The sequence below is a fragment of the Miniopterus schreibersii genome (genome assembly GCF_964146895.1).
Source record: "Miniopterus schreibersii genome assembly, chromosome: 18".
Taxonomy (NCBI): Eukaryota; Metazoa; Chordata; class Mammalia; order Chiroptera; family Miniopteridae; genus Miniopterus; species Miniopterus schreibersii.
In genome coordinates this window covers 18766044-18783561 of record NC_138121.1, presented here as the reverse complement: position 1 = coordinate 18783561, position 17518 = coordinate 18766044, and the positions used below count along the sequence as shown (strand labels likewise).

General features: G+C 44.5%; 1 protein-coding gene across 1 annotated transcript in view; it reads right to left on the bottom strand.

Annotated features, from left to right (window-relative positions):
• Nucleotides 1–9648, bottom strand: part of PDPR (pyruvate dehydrogenase phosphatase regulatory subunit) — a 30694-nt gene extending 21046 nt beyond the window's left edge. Inside the window, exons 1-3 of the mRNA XM_081119805.1 lie at nucleotides 9457–9648; nucleotides 3736–4021; nucleotides 2283–2416 (exon numbers count right to left, since the gene is read on the bottom strand). Coding sequence (XP_080975931.1) covers nucleotides 2283–2416; nucleotides 3736–3959 — 358 coding nt within the window. The 5' untranslated portion in view covers nucleotides 3960–4021; nucleotides 9457–9648. The remainder of the gene's footprint in view (nucleotides 1–2282; nucleotides 2417–3735; nucleotides 4022–9456) is intronic.
• Nucleotides 9649–17518: the final 7870 nt, after the last annotated feature.

Here is a 17518-nt window from a genome sequence, read left to right as displayed (position 1 = left end):
ACCATAGATTAGATATAGGCGAGTACCACTGTATATATGTTCCTTTTAACCCACTAAATAATTTTTTAAAATGCATTATCACTGTATTGAAAAAACAGCTAACTCCCTGACTCCAGGTCTCTTCAGCTGTAAAAGAATGACCCTTATAAGATCAAGTAATATACAGAATACTTTCAAAGGATTATAAAAGCTTTTACATTACCTTCATTCACTTTACAAAAATTGTATCACATTCAAACTGAAGCACTCCCAACACTAACATTCAGTCAGGCAATGAGGACTCAGTCATTTGGTAAGTCTGATTAACAAGAAGTTAATGAAACACCTCAAGTAAATGAACTTTTTTCAAAGGATAAGCAGATAATATCTTCCCCTTAAATCTAAGTGCACATGTGACACTTCATCCTTATTTCATGACTCAATAGCAGTCCCTGAATGAAGTGACCATGGCAGGTCACCTGCCCAACTGCTGAACAGGAGACCTCTCCTCCACGGGGGCCCTGTGTCACCTTTCCCTGCACCACTGGCAAATGACAGTGGTGTGAGACTAAGGTTGAACCCCTTACTCTTGCTTACCTGACTTCCTCACTGCCCCAGAAGCATCAAGGAGAAGCAGGCCCTATAAGGGTTCCAGATGGTGATCTAGAAAGCAAGCTAAGCTCACTTACCTTACAGAAAAGAAGCCTATGACCCTGATTCCTCTAGAATCCCACCAGCTGAGCAATTCAGGGCTCAGCAACACACTAGGATCTGACCTAATGGCCCAGGAGTCAGCAGTTTCATCTCTAGGCCCATTTGTGGACCCTACTCTGACTCAAACCCTGGTTAATAAATGATTAACCAGGTATTAACCTATACAACACCAATACCTTGTTGCCATCATTAAACCCAACCAAAGGGACTGTTTCCCGCCTGTCCTGTCTATAGCAGCATCTTCCCTAGTAAAAGCCAGAGACAGTGCAGAAGCAGGAAGCACTTTTATCATGTTCACTCGAGAGCCCTGCCTCTCAACAGGAGGCCTGGCCAAGTCCGATGACACCATGGGTAGTCCAGGCGCCCATGACACACCGTGTAAGGCGGCACTACTCTCAGCGCTGTGACTGTGCAGGGTCACCCCAAATGCATACTCACCTCGCCCCAATCCTGGCCCTGTGATGTGCCCAAGAATACACAGCCTCTTCCTTCTAGGCCTCTAGTTCCTCTCCTGGCATCTCCTCTCTCCACCTCCACAGCTATCAAATCCTAGTTATTAGACAGTTGGTCTTACTCTATAGTATACAAATAAGTTTACACTTCATGACAGTACGAACTATATAAAATGGAAATGTTATAAACCCTTACTTTGTGATCAAAATTTCAAATAATTCAAATATCCTTCCCTAATAAAAATGTCATATGTCACATAATTTCTAAAAGGGTTGGCGAGGTAAACCACACACTGTGCTTACACTCTAATCACATGGCAGAGCCACTGTAGCTGGCACACAGAAAAGCTACCACCCTTTGTCAGGATTAGTCCTGAGTTATCTGTGATTTGAATTATGCAACATCTTCAAAAGATCAACCCTGACATATGCAAGTGTCTAGAATTTCACTACTGGGCCTTCCTACCCACTCACGATAATTAGTGCACTCACCAAACAGTTTCATCTGCCCTGAGAGCAGGCTTGATACTGGGCTTCTGGGTAACCCGTCACCTTACAACAATTTGATAGCCATTCTTTCTACCTTCAATCGTATGGGACAATCACGTAGATGAGTCTTCCTCTTCTTGGAACAGTTCTACTTATTCCAGTGCTAGTTAGCTTAAAACTTCCTGTGTCCTTCACCCCTCATTACACAGGGAAGCAGAAATATGTGAATGCTGTGGAGTCAGGAACATCCTTACTAGCAACTGGTGAAGTTCAATGGGTCAAACTATGATTTAACTACCAACCACCTGAATTTAAGTTCCTCCTCCTCTAGGAGCCAGCGCTGCCACTTACTGTGCTTCAACAAGTGAAATATACAGAAAATGGCCCAGGAAAACTTTCATAAGAATTACAGCATCTGAAAAAGGATCTGGAATACTGACGGAATCCCCTCATTTTAAAATAGGGAAACAAAGATCAAAAGCGAAATGACTTGCCCAAGGTAATACTCTGACTAGTGGCAGAGCCCAGACTACAGCTCAGGTATGAATTACCAGTGACCAGGCCAACTCACATGGGACCAGACACAGTCCGGAGGAAAAGACTCTGGGGATGGGCACACTAGTAAATGGCAGACTGTCATCTGCTTACCTGTTTGGATCCCTGTTTCTTGCTCTAACTGCTGGTACAGTTTGTTTGAATAGTCAGCCATCTTCTGCTCGATGCTCAGGTGCCTGGCAGTGCTTACGATGCCAGCACAAAATCTTGTAGAGCCAGCCGCTAGCCTGCAGGATGGATCCAAAAGGCTGTTAGGTATACTCACATATCTGTGAATGCAGAAAGTTCAAGTCCCACACTATCGCACTGTTCTGTCATATGAAAACATGGAAACAACCCACACACCCACTGACATGACACTGATGTCCAATTTTCGAGTTAACCTACACAATGGGATACTCTACAGCCATGAAAAAGGAACGAGAAAGCTTTTATGCAACAATGTGGAACAATTCTATTGAGAAAAGCACAGTGTGAACAGTGTTTAAGGAATACTACCACTTGTATAAAACGGGGAAAAATAAATGAACACCCATACACACCAATACATACTGATGAACACACATCTGTTTCTATATGGAGAGAGTATCTGGATTGATACACCAGGCATTTAAGTTGCCTCCAGCAAGGAAAACTTGAAGCTAGGGGTCAGGGGCAGGAGAGGGACTTTCCCTGGACACTTTTCTATTCTGACTCGTGAATGTATTGCCTTTTAAGAAATAAATAAAGGTTCAATTTGTTGTAGGCAATAGAACTTAAAAAGCTTAACACAGATAAAGAACACTAAGGGGGAATGAAAAAATTCAAATAAACTATGAACTATAGTAATAACATGTCAATGTTGGTTCATTAATGAGAAGGTAACAGTAATATGTTAATAACAAGTGAAAATGAGGGTGAGTTATATGAGAACTCCCTCCTACCTTCTCAAATGTTCTGTAAATCTAAAACTGTTTCAAAATAAGTTACTGACCGGCTGGGCGTGGCTCAGCAGTTGAGCATCAGCCTAGGATCCAGGAGATTGAGGTTTGATTCCCCGTCAGGGCACATGCCCAGCTTGCGGGCTCGATCCCCAGTAGGGGGCGTGCAGGAGGCAGCCAACCAATGACTCTCATCACTGACATCTCTCTCTCTCTCTCTCTCTCCCTCTCCCTTTCTGTCTCTGAAATCCATAAAGATATATTTTAAAAAATAAATTAGTTAAATGAAAAACTAATAGAAATAGAGCAGAATGTAGACAATTTCATTTCAAGTCCTGGAGGAAGTCCTTGGCCCCCAGGATTTGTGTTGCTGCCTAAGAAGAACAAGTTGGCAAGATGTGCTGTAAACCTGAAATAAGTACATGTTTCAGAGACTGGGTTGCTGGAATCTGCCAGCTCTCTAAAGCCAGAAAACATGAGTTTTAGGCATCACTAAACAAATCACAGTACAGGATTTCCACCTGTGATTCTTCTCATACTACTCAGCAACACTGATTTGCTAGAGGTGGGACAATATCACCAAAAGGAGAGGGAAGGAGGGACTCCATGTCCAGCTGAATCCTTACCTGCCTTGCTCCAAAAGGACAATGTCCTTCCACCCCATCTTGGACAGGTGATAGGCCACGGATGTGCCCATGATTCCCCCACCGCAGATGACCACCTGCGCCTGGGCAGGCAGGGTGACAGAATGTGCATCGGCCGCTGAAACACTGCTTCTGGCTGAGGAACAATTCTGCCATCCTCGGCGGGTTCTTTGTCTTTGGACCACAGAGAGCAACCGGTAAAACATCACGTCTGTCAGCAATGAGAGACTAGCTCTCACTCAGCTCAAGGAGATATCAAGCATTCGAACTAGAAAGAAAAACCAAACGTATTTCATTCCATTGTACTAAGTGTGTATGCTTCATGAGAAAAGGCTGCAAAAAAAACAATCATCATTCATACAGCAAATAGGCGAGGACCGACTAGGTCCCACATACTGTGCTAGGTTCGATACAGCAGCAAGCAACAGTAAAGAGGTCCCTGTCATTAGTAACTTACATCTGAGAGAGACAGAGTGTGTGTGAGTGTGAATGGGAGAGGGGCAGCAATAATCAAATAAGACAAGTCACAAGGAGTAACTAATACCATGATCAGGAAAGGTGAAATTTGAAAAGAAATGATAGTCGAAATGGAACCAGCTATCTGAGTGTTCCAAACAGAGAAGCGAGTGTGTAAAAGGCTCTGACATGAGATAGATCTTAATGAGCCCAAGCACAGAGATAACGCCAGCAGGAACCCAGCATGAAAAGTGAGAGGGAGATGATCTAAGAGAAACTTGGAGAGGAAGGCAGAAAGCCACTACACACTGCCCTTGGATGTGGGGATTTTATCCTAAATGCCAGGAAAATACTAAAGGAGGGAAAGACATAATCTGAAATGTTTTCTAAGATCAGTCTGGCTCCATGGTGGAGACTGGATTGTGGGATGAGAGGAAAACAGAGACGGGTTAGGAGCTGTAGCAGTAGTCCAGGGGGCATCATGGTGGCTCAGACAAGGATGGTGGCAGTGGACTCAAAGACATGACTAGACTGTCTTGGAAGTAGAAATGACAGAACTTAACTTGCCAACAAACTGGATGTTAAAATGCAAAGAAGGGGAATTAAGGATGATGGCTATGTTCCTGGGTTAAGCAGCTGGGGCCACTTACTATAGTGTGAAGGAGCAGGAAGGAATAGGGAACGAGGCTGGCAGGCTGAGTGTGAATGTGAGTGTGTGCATGTGTATGTGTACAATCGAATGCTCAACTTTTACAGCCCATCTGGCATCTGTATGGAAACACTAAGCAGCGGCTAGATATACAAGTATGAAACGGAAGGAGGTCTAGGAGTCATTAGCATATGTACAATTTTTTTTAATATGTTTTTAATTGATTTTTTATAGAGAGAGAAAGGGAGAGGGATAGAGAGAAATATCGATGAGAGAGAAACATCGCTCAGCTGCCTCCTGCACACCCCCTACTGGGGATCGGGCCTGCAACCTGAGCACGTGCCCTGACCAGGAATCAAACCAGGGAACTCTTGGTTCATAGGTCATTGCTCAATCACTGAGCCACACCTGCCGGGCAGCACTGTACAGTATTGAAAGCTGTAACATTTCAAGGATCAAGAACTGTGAGTCTCCCCAGCATTCACACATTGGGAAGAAAAAGACAAGACTACAGACAGCACTGAATGCTGTGGCAGAATCAGAGTGTACAGATAAAGACAAGTGGTTAAAGAGACAAAGAAGGAGCAGTTGCTAAGAGAGAGAAAAAACCACACAGAGGTATCACAGAAGCCAAAAGAGGGAAGTATTCCAAAAGGTTGTTAATTACAGAGGGTGCTGAGGGGTGGAGCCAGGTGGCCAAGTGTCCACTGTAATTTGACAGCACAGAGGTCCTGGTGTCCTCAAGGAGAACATTTTCAGGGGAGAGAAAGGGATGAAATATAGACGAGAGCAAACTGAAGATAAGCAAGATGTGGGAGTACGGATAGCCCATTACAGTTTGTTCTGACAGGGAGCAGAAGAGTGGGGCAGAGCGAGAAAAGAATGTGGGGTAGAGCAAGGTTAGCTGATTGTTGTTTAAAGACAGGAGCCGTTATATGCATAACCCATGGACACAGACAACAGTGTGGGGAAGGCCTGGGATGGGGCAGGGTTTGGGTGGAGGGGAGCGAAAAGGGGAAAAATGGTTGACATCTGTAATACTGATGACAAATAAATAAATAAGTAATAAAGATGGCAGCTGTTAAGAATACTTCACTGCTATGAGATGACCCAGTAAAAGATAAAGAGGGGTGAGAAAGGAGACACAATAACAAGACTGAGGTCCTGGGGGAGGAAAGAGAGACAGGGTCATAGGCCTAAGTGAAGGATGGCCTGCCTCATGTTTCCACAGGTGATATGGTGCAGATTTAAGGCACAAGATGTTCCTTCTAGAAAAGCAGAGCATGATTAGTCAGGCTGATCACTTACACACACAAGACACAGGTTGTAACCAAGCATATGTTTCTACAGAACAATAAATATAAGTTAGAGAAGAAAGAGTATAGGCGATTGGGAGGTATCATATAAGAAGTCGGACTTAAGCTGAGCCTAAAGGGGTAAGATTTGGACAAAGAAAGGCAGGAAGCACACACAAGGTTACAGACAAGTTGACCACAGGTGCTTATGGATGACAGTAGGGACCGGAGTTGGAGGCCTCAGTCTCCATGCAGGAGGCATGCAGGAGGAATGCAGGAGGCAGCTGACTGATGTTTCTCTCTCTTCCTCTCCCTTCCTCTCTCTCCAAAATCAATAAAAACATTTAAAAAAAAAAAAAAAAAAGATGAGGACGTAAGATGACACTGGGGGCAGACAAGTGGACATCAGGGCATCACATGGCTAGTAAACCCACCACCACCACCTTCCATACCAGCCTCAGCACCCACAGTTGGCTCCATATCAGCCCAAATCGTCTAAGGCCAAGCTGTTGATGCCTGTCCATCAGAGAGGACTCCCAGAACTGAGACCAATGCAGGCACAGATAGCGTCCCAAGAGAAATCCCATCCAACTGGGGACTAATTATTTTGGCCATCTTGTGACTGCCACCATACCTCCCATCCTTGGTCCCTGTGAAGCTGTCTCAAAGTAGAAGCTTCTCCACACAGCTAGTCTTCTTGTAATCTGTAATCTGCATACCAACATTCATATCATGGGTGTGTTAGAACGAAGAGAGAGCGAGCGAGAAACTGAAAAACTATTTGAAAAACTAATGACAGAAAACTTCTCTAACCTGGTTAGAGAAGGAAATAGACATACAAGTGCAGAAAGTGAAATGAGTGATTGGCACAAAATATTCAAAGTAATGAAAAGCAAAGACCTACAACCCAAATTACTCTACCCAGCAAAGCTATCATTTAGAATAGAAGGAAAGAAAAAGTTCCCTAGATAAGATAAAGGTAAAGGAGTTCATCACCACTTTACCAGCATTACAAGAAATGTTAAAGGGTCTTCTTTATGTAGAAAAGACAAAAAAGATGAATAAGAAAATATAGGAAAGAAAAAAGTCTCACTGACAAAGGCAACCATTTAGTAAAAGCAGTCCATCAACCAACTATAAAACTAGTATAAAGTTAAAAGGTTAAAGTAGGAAGATCATGTATAATTGCAACAATAAATCAAGGGATACACACACATACAAGAAGTAAAAAGTAAGACAAAAATGGGGAGGGGATGAGTAAAAATCTGTAATGATTTTAGAATGTGTTCAAACTTAAGCAACCACCAACATAAATTAGACTGCTGTAAACATAGTTTGTTATATATGAAGCACATGGTAACCACAAACCAAAAATCCACAAGATATATACAAGAAATAGAGGAGCCCAGCTGGGCGTGGCTCAGCAGTTGAGCTTCGACCTGGGATCCAGGCAATCGGGGTTCGATTCCCGGTCAGGGCACATGTCCAGGTTTTGGGCTCGATCAATGACTCTCTCATCACTGATGTTTCTATCTCTCTCTTTCCCTCTCCTTTCCTCTCTCTGAAATCAATAAAGATATTAAAAAAAAAAGAAAAGAAATAGAGGAATCCATGCACAATACTATAGAAAGTCACCAACTATGAAATAAGAGAGCAAGAGCGTAAGAAAGGAACAGAGAAGGACTATAGATACAATCAGAAGACAGTAAAATGGCAATAACTACATACCTATCAATAATTACCTTATATGTCAATGGACTAAATGCTCCACTCAAAACACACAGAGTGGCTGAATGAATTAAAAAAAACAAGACCTGTTTTTTATGCTGCCTAGAAGAGACCCATTTCAGATAGAAAGACATAGACTGAAAGGAAAGGGATGGAAAAAGATATTTCATGCAAATGGAAAATGAAAAAAAGCTGAGGCAGCAATATGTACATCAGACAAAATAGACTTTCAAACAGGAATGTTACAAAAGACAAAGCAGGGCATTTCATAATGATAAAGGGATCTATCTAATAAGGGGATATAACTCGTAAATATCTACACACCCAATGTAGGAGCACCTAAATATATAAAGCAAATATTGACTGACATAAAGAGAAAGACTGATAGTAATGCAGTCATACTAGGGGATTTAACACCCTATTGATATCAATGGATAGGTCATCCAGGCAGAAAATTAACAAGGAAACAGCAGCCTTAATTGATACATTAGACCAGGTGGACATAATTGACATTTTTAGGACATTTCACCCAAAAGCAGCAAAATAAACTTCTTTTCAAATGCACATGAAACACTTTCCAGGATAGACCACATGTTAGCCCACAAAACAAGTCTCAATAAATTTAAGACGACTGAAATCATATCAAGCACCTCCTCCCACCACAATGGTATAAAACTAGAAATCACTGACAAGAAAACTGAAACAACACACAAACACAGGGAGGCTAAATAACATGCTACTAAACAATGAGTGGGTTAACAAGATCAAGAAAGAAATCCAAAGATACCTTGCGACAAACTTCTTGAACAAGCCATAAGCAAACCGAATTCAGCAGTGCATTAAAAAGATTATACACCAAGAACAAGTAGAATTTATTTCAGGATACAAGGCTGGTCCAATATCAGAAAATGAATTAAATGTGCTTTTGGGCCCGGCTCACCCCCCTCCCAGCCCCACCCCGCATCCTCGTGTGTCATGCTTACACGCACAGGCAAAATGGACTTCAAGATCCCTGAACCAAATCTGAGTGTCGTTCACACCGGACCCGAGGGGACAAACACTGACCCTGCTCCAGCCTAGGCTTCTCCAGGTAACTTCACTGCAGGACCCCGCAGCCGTCTCACTAATTAGTCAAGCACAGGTGGACCGCACGTTTCAACGCGGGAAAACACTGCCACCTGCAGAGGAGGAAGGCCGGGCTAGACCAGCCTCATCTGCGCCGCGGGACTGGGCAAGCCCGAGGCGGGGAGCCAGGAGCGAGGTCACCCCGAGTGCCGGAGAGCGGGCGCGCGGCGGCCGAGGTCGGGGCCCCGAGGCCCGGACAACCTCCGCCGGAGCGGGCACAGCGGCAGAGACACTGGGGCAGGTCAGGGGGACCCCCTCTCGGCCCGGGCCGGCGGAGTCCTGGCGCCAGGACGCGCCTTCCCGGGAGAACCAGGCAGAACCGACGGGAAACGAGGGACCGCGGCGACCACCCCTGAGCCAGACCGAAGAGGAAACGCGACGCAGCGGGGCCTGAGGCGCTGAGGCCCGGGCGGGCGGGGACGTCAGGCCGGCCCGCGACTGTCCGCTTACCTCATGGGCGCCCGCGGGCTCCGCGCTCAGCAACACCCGGCGGAAGGCCCGCAGCAGCCACACGGGTCACCAGCGGTGCGGGGGGCCGGAAAGGGGGTGGGGGCAGGGAATGGGAGGGGGTGGGGCGGAGGGAGTAAAGAGTTCCGGGGAACTGGTACCGCGACCTTCCGCACTTTACGGCCCCCGAGCAAGGGTACGCCGGCGCGTGACCGCACGCGCACGCGCACGCGCGGCGTGGCGTCCCCTCTGCGGCCCCGCCCCTGCACGTGGGGCTTGTTGGGGGCTCGCTAAGTCCCTCCTTTGCCTCGGCTGAGCTGAAGGCGATTTGGAGGCGTCGCCTCTCAAGGCCTCATTAGAGCTCGAGCCTCAGAACCTGTCCGTTTGGGGAAGTGCAGCGAGGACGCCCGGGGTGGGCAGCAGCCCCGCGGGAGCGCGGGGGGCGCGGGGGTTCTCTCCACCGTCGAGGCGCGACGAGGGGCCGCAGCCCAGAGCCACTCTGTTCCAAGGCGTTAAAAGGCTTCTTGGCATAAAATAAATTCCTTCAAGAGCAAGACAACAAATAAACAAAAAGGCTTCTTGAACTCGCAGTGACTTTGTTTCTTGGAATCTTTCACGTCTTCCTGGGCTAGACTAACAGAGCCGGTTAGAAAGCCAGTCCGCTGCCCTGCGCCACCCGGGAGGCAGGATCTTGCTCTGCACCTTTCCAGCCAGAGTAAGAGGAATCCTTCACTCCATCTTTCCAGAAGCCCCCCACGCACCCCTCCCTTACCATCACGTCGCCCTGTTTTCTTTCCTTTACCGATCTCATCACTATGTAAAGCCTGTAAGTGTTTGTTGACTGACTCTCCAACTAGTTGCAAGCCCCGCCCTCCCACTGCAGACTGTTAAATATATTGCATGGCTGTATTCCCTTCATTTGAGTGGACGGCGATCTAATGGTATAGCCACCCCGAGTGTTGGGCCGCACTCTCCTGTTCCCATTCTTTGGATTATAGCCCATCTCACCGCACAAGCCAATCTTGTTTTATCGATGTCCTCTTGTGGCCAGGCGCTCTGGTTGGGTGATGGGATTCAGCAGTGCACAAGGAACAAAGGGCTTCTGCCTTTACAGGGTGTCAGTCAAGTTCCGGGGACCCCTGTGCCAGCATGCCAGCCCAGAGCCGACACTGGCCAGTTAACTCACACAAGACAGCCCACGCAAGGTCTGGCTGCGTGAGAGCAGAAACCATGGCTCTTGTTAACTCTGCTTCATGAAAAGTTCAAGCCATTCTGGGCTCCTGCCCTAGATAAATACTTTAATATTTTAGCTAAAGGCTTAAAGCCCAAAAAAGAAGAGGGATAGACTAATGAATCTGAGGTATATTCTCCAGGAAGCATTTCCTGATGCCCAGAAGTGCACGCTTTTTTTTTCAATCCTCACCCAAGGATATTTTTTCCATTGTTTTTCAGAGAGAGTAGAAGGGAGGGAGAAACATCGATGTGAGAGAGACACATCGACTTGTTGCCCCCCACACTCGGGGATCGAGCCGGCAACTGATATACATGCCCTTGGCTGAAATCAAACCCCGGACCCTTCAGTCCTCAGGCCGATGCTCTAACCACGGAGCAAAACCGGCTAGGACCACAGATTTTTTTTGATGAGCCATTTGACTCATGCTATTTCCAGACATATAAATTTGGGAGAAACCTAGTTGTCTTGTAGGAAAAGGTGAATGAAATGAAGTGATATTTAATGTGTTGATTACATTCTGTTTACACGCAGTAAGTTGTGAACAAGCTGTACAGATTTCTGCCTTCTTCCTCACCTGTCACCATTTTTGGCCTCCACTTTAAAATGCTAAGTCCTAAAGCTTCTTTCATTGTCAATGTTGACTTGTACTTTATAGGCTCTCATAACCACCACTGCACTATTTTAAGAGCATTGAGTGTGTTTTTGGTTTTTCTTTTTTCATAAAATGTCAGTTATTCCTTGTGAGATTCTAGACTTCTCAGAACAGAATTATACATTTCTCCTGGGCCATTTTTCTCATGATATTTATTTATTTAAAATATATTTTTATTGATTTCAAAGAGAGGAAGGGAGAGGAAGTGAGAAAGATAGAAATATCAATGATGAGAGAGTCATTGATTCACTGCCTCCTGCTGGGGATCGAGCCCACAACCCGGGCATGTGCCCTGACAGGGAATCGAACCTCAATCTCCTGAATCATAGGTCAGTGCTCAACCGCTGAGCCACACCGGCTGGGCTCTCATGATATTTAGATGCAGCTATTTTTATCCTTTGCAAACCTTCTGCCTTCTCGTTTTTCTGTCTCTCAAGGACAGTAATTACAAGAGGTGGGAAGGATATTTTTAGCATCTGTTTCAGAAAATCTAAGCCAGGAATTCCTTTGCACATCAAGAACTGGGGCTTGGAGCACGTCTTTTCTCCACACCAGTTCTCGTGCCTTACACTCCACAGTGTCCCATGGTGGGTGGAGAGAGGAAGGGTGAAAAAGTAACTCCATTTCAGGCTGAGGGTTCCCATCACCCGCTCACCTCTCCTTCCCCAGAACAGATGGTGTGGGGTAGAAGGCTGCCGCAGCCCATCTCAGTGAGGGGTTTTCTAACAGCACAGTTCACACTTTACTCTCTGGTGAACTCTCAGGATGTGTCAAAGCATCACTGTAATTATTGTAAAGTGCTATATTCATTATTCGCATCTGTAAATGTGCAGTTCTGTTCAGCCCCTTTCTGCCCCTGTGCAGCATTAGCATGTGGTCTTGAAGACATTCCAGGCACTTAGGTAAATGGGATCTTCTCTCAAGAGCCCTGGTGACGTTAGGCCCACAGGGTGACCGAGCATTTCTGCCCCCCACGAAGATGGTATTAACATTGTACACTGTGTTTCTATCAAGCCAGCTTTCAATTAAGATTTTCTTTTCATGTTACTAGGTTTGTGAATGAATAAACATACATTTTAATTACTCTTGTCATGTCTGCTTGAGAAATATTCTTCATCTGTAGGAAGTCAGTATATGTATTTGTCATCGCAAAAGATAAACATCATACATAGCTGTTGATTTATGTCTTACCAAGTGTAAAACAGAATTTGGAAACCGAGGTAAAGTAGATACAGGCATTATGTTACCCTTCATGCAGTGGTGGCCTGGTTGGACAGAGAAAGCCTCCGTTCCCCCTTCTGAAGTTACTGTCACTGGGTTTGACATCCTGCCTTACAACTGACTTCATACTATAAACCTGGCACTTGATGTATCACTTGTGTACCTGTGAGCCCATGTTTATGTGGGAAACAGGGGGGGGTGTGTATTCTTAGTCACACCTGTGGGGAGATTTCAGAACATTATCTATGAGAAACAGCCAGCGGCAGCCAGTGCTCTCACTACACCAACTTCCATCCACAAATTATGGTGTATTTGTGCAGTAAAACACCTCCTAGGGACTCAATACTGTGCTGGGCGCTGTAGAACTGTTTCCCAGAGTCCGAGTAAGACAGAGTAATACTGCAACTAACTACTGTGCCAGGCACTGCGCCAAGTGCTCTAACTGCATAACCTCATTGAAACTTCACCAAAGTCATAGAGATGAGAGTACCCCTGATTCACCCACAAGGAAAAGGAGGCTTAGAGAAGTACATTCTTGAGTTGCAGATAATAAAAACCAGGACTCACATCTAAGTCTTTAACACATGAAATAGTGAACTATTCAAGTAAGTGCTAAGTAATGAAGTAGAGACTTTAATGCATTAGAATCACCTGAGGAAATTTAAACCAAGAATCTCAGAGTGAAGTGAAATAAAAAAGGCTGAAGCACAGATCAGTACTTCTAAAGACCTTTCCAGGAGCTTCTCTTGTATATAGAAACCACTGGATGCCAACTATTTAGAAGAAGAAATGGTGGTCATTTAAAGTTATGTGGATAAGAGAGAACTTAAGCTGGTTCTTAATGTGTGCTTTACACAGGGCAAGGGTTTCTCTTATACAGCATTCCATTTAATCTTTATGACAATCTTAAGAGGTAAGTTTTTAGTGGATGACATAGACTCAGATGTAACATGACTTTTTCAAGATCACACAGCTAATGGGAAGATCTGAAAATGGAGCCAAGGTTGTATATCTGAATCCAATGATCTTTGCAGGTTACCATAGAACAGGTGGCCAGGAGGGCATTTGAGGCTGAGATAATCCAATGACTGGAAACAGAGACAGAAAAGAGCAAACAATGTAATAACTCAACTAGTTGTGATACATTGGATATTGTTTTCAATTCCTCATTCCACCTACCACGTGCATGCAGAGCTGTAGTATATTTTTGTCCCACTGACATCAGTTGGCTTCTGCCATATGACTTAAAAAAAAATTTTTTTTAATTGATTTGAGAGAGAGAGAGAGAAACATCAATGTTGAGAGAGTCATTGATCAACTGCCTCCTGCACCCCCCACACTGGGGATGGAGCCCGAAACCCGGGCATGTGCCCTGATCGGGCATGTGCCCTGAATTATAGGTTGATGCTCAACCACTGAGCCATGCCAGCCAGGCGCATATGACTTTAAAACTGGGCATAAACCATAGTGTGCAAGTATGGAGCTAAGCCTTAAGAAGGAATTGTGCATTTTCACTAGCCCTTGCAGACTCTTGCCATTCACCAAAAAAAGATCAGGGCATCATATTCAGGTCACTGTATCATGGAGGATGAGATGTGTGAAACTGACCTGAAATCTGCCTGAAGCCAAGCCCACTGACCCACACCCTGAAACAGAGCTGCTCAGCGAAACTACAGTCACCTGCAGGCTCATAAGGATGAGACTAAATGCTTGTTGTAAGGCACCATGGTTTTGCCTGGTTTGTTATGCAGCCTTTTTACGCCTCACATAAAGGGTCTTTGAACAGTATCGTTATACAGGAATTACGAAACCAAGGCCTACCTCTCCTAAAGGAATTCTTCACTTACTGCAAAATTTGAAGTCAGTCATCTTTATTCTGCTACATGTGAGAGTCCCACAGGCTAACATGTCAAGAACAATCTCACCTTCCAAATCTGCTCCTTTATTATTTCCAGTATATGCATGGCCAAGAATCCTGGGAGTCACCTGGTCACTCCATTCATTTCTCCCTGCACCACCAGTTCCCCTAGCCAGACAGAATTGGTCTCCTCCATTTCTCCTGTCTCTTCTAACCTCTCTTTCCCCACTACCATTGCTGGAGTTCAGAGTTAGCATCCCTTTCTTTGATGACAATCTCTTAAATAATTTTCCTGATGCTCAGGTCACCCTGTCCTCACTCTGTGGGGTTATTTTTCTAAAACACAGCAGATAATTTACTAGCTTAATACCCTCATGTGACCCTTTGTTGGGGAGATAGTTTTCAGACTCCTTTTTATGGCAAACAACGGTCTTCACAGTGGGAAGGGAGGAGGCGCTCCAGAGTGATCATGGACCATGCTGTGAGCGGTGCTGGAGCCTGAATCCTGGGTCATTCTCCCCCCGGTGCAGCTGTATCTCCACTCACACTGAGATCTTTGCCATGCCCACCTTTTCTCACTCAGATGCCCTTTCTGGCACCTGTTGTGCTGTGCTTGTGGAACAATTCTGAATTTAGAATCAAATGACCCCCCGAAACCCTTCCAGGCAGTCTGGCAGACCCCTCTGGAATTTCAAAAACTCAGTCCAAGAAAACCACCACCTCCTCAGTGAAGCTTTTTCTTCCCCAAGATGGTTGGCCTCCCTCTGGTGTCCCCACTGTACCCTTTTCAGGGACGTATGCTGTTTTTCTCCCCTAGTGGTTCTGTAAATCCCTCTGATGAGAACTTGGCTTCTTCAAAACCCCAACACCTAACATTGTGCCTGGCATTTAAAAGATGATGAAGTGAATTGGGAAAAGTAAAAAGCAAAAGCTCTGTTTGCCCTTCTGTGAAATGGGGCTATAATGCTGTAGCCATCAGATGTGATTAGTTTGCTGCCTTTGGCCATATTAGCTGACCAGTAGGTGGCGCTGTGGCACATGAATTGAGGTTTCTTGGGTCACAGGGCCCTTCCTAGGCAGTGCACTCGGTCAGGATTAGTTAGAAACCTAGGTCAGGCTAATAAAATCTCCCCTGAGAGGTGATAACCCAGCAGGGCCCTTGTACACAGGGAGGACTGAGAAGAAGCTCTTTTGGTGCAGCCTTGAAAAGAGGGATGTGCCTGTCCCCTCCCACTGTCCTTCCCATGAGAGGCTCTGTGGAGTTAGGGACCCTCAGGGACTTGGATCTGGGGCATCATTGGACTCAAGCCCCTCAGAGTCCAAGATGAAAGGGTTTGTCAAGTTTGGTCAAGAACATGACTTTGGAGTTGAGCTGGCCTGGGTCTGAATGCTAGCATTCAAGTGTTCAGATATTCCCTACTGACCTGGAAGATGATTGAGCTCTCACACCACACATACCCTCATTCCCCCAACTTACCACCTACTTTTATTAACTTTGTTTTTATTTCCCTTTTTGGATTAAATCATTATTATTTACATTGTTTGACCTTATAAAAGTTATTCTCTACTGAATCATGTCATGCACCGTAATTATATTTTTTCCCATTTTCTTTTTTAAAAATATATTTTTAATGATTTCAGAGAGAGGAAGGGAGAGGGAGAGGGAGATAGCAGCATCAATCATGAGAGAGAATCATCGATTGGCTGCCTCCTGCATGCCCCCTACTGGGGATGTACCCTGACCAGGAATCTAACCGTGACCTCCTTCGGGTTCATGGGTCAACAATCAACCACTGAGCTACACCAGCTAGGCTCCCATTTTATTTTTAAAGATTTCAAATATACTGCAAATTTGTAAGAATTTTACAGTGAACATCTAAACATCTAATGCTAGATTCTACCATTTTACTAAATATCCTTTATCACAAATTTACTCATCTACTCATCCCTATATCCATTCATTAATCTATCTTGATTTTGGTCCATTTCAAAGTACATAGTAGACATCAGTACACTTCACCCTAAATACTTTTCTTATACTATTTTTGGTCTTGGTATCAGTGTACTGCTGGACTCATAAAATGAGTTGGTTAGTGTTTCCTGTGTTTGTTTTTAAACAGCTTCACTGGGATATATTTTACATGCCATGAAATTCACCCATTGTCTATGCATAGTTGAATGATTTGTAATCCATTTGTACAGTTGTGCAACCATCACCACAATTCAGGTTTTTAACATTTTTATCACTGCAAAAAGTCCCCTCTGCATTTTTATAGTCAGTCCCTACTCCCAGTCCCAGCCCCGGACGAACACTGATCTACTTTCTGCATCTAGAGATTTGCCTTTCTAGAAATGTCCAAGAAATCGAATCATACAATATATCATCTTTTGTGTCTGACTTCATTCCCTTGAGCTAAAATCATCTGAAGTTCATTCATGTTGTAGCATGAATCAAGTTTGTTTCTTTTTTGTCAATTATATCTGAATACAGCTGGGAGAAAAGTTTGTTCCTTTTTGTTGCTGAACTGTATTCTATTACATGGATATACCACAGTTTATCAGTTCAACTTTCTGATGGACACTGGAATTGTTTCCAGCTTTTGCTATTATGAATGATGCTGCTATGATCATATGTGTACAGATCTTTGTGTGGACTTATGTGTCTATTTCTCTTGGGCAGATCACTAAAAGTGGAATTTCTGGGTTTTGTATTAAGTACACATTTAAATTTTTAAAACACTGCCAAGCTGTTTTCCAAAGTGACTGTACAATTTCATATTGTCACCGGCAATATATGCAGGTTCCAGTTCCACATCTCACTAAAACATGGTGCTATTGGTCTCCTGAACTATAGTCATTCTACTAGTTATGTAATGGTATCTCATTGTGGTTTTAATTTTCATTTCCTTAGTGACTAATGACGTTTAGCACCTTTTCACGTGCTTATTCTCCATTCATGTACTTTTTGTGTGAAATGTCTAGACGGAGGAAGTAGTCAGCTTGCAAAGCTGTCCTTTGGCATGGCTGAATAACCTTTGATCTGCACTGTGGGGAATGTGGACATTTGCCTGTGGCCTTCAAGACAGCCTTTAATTTTCTA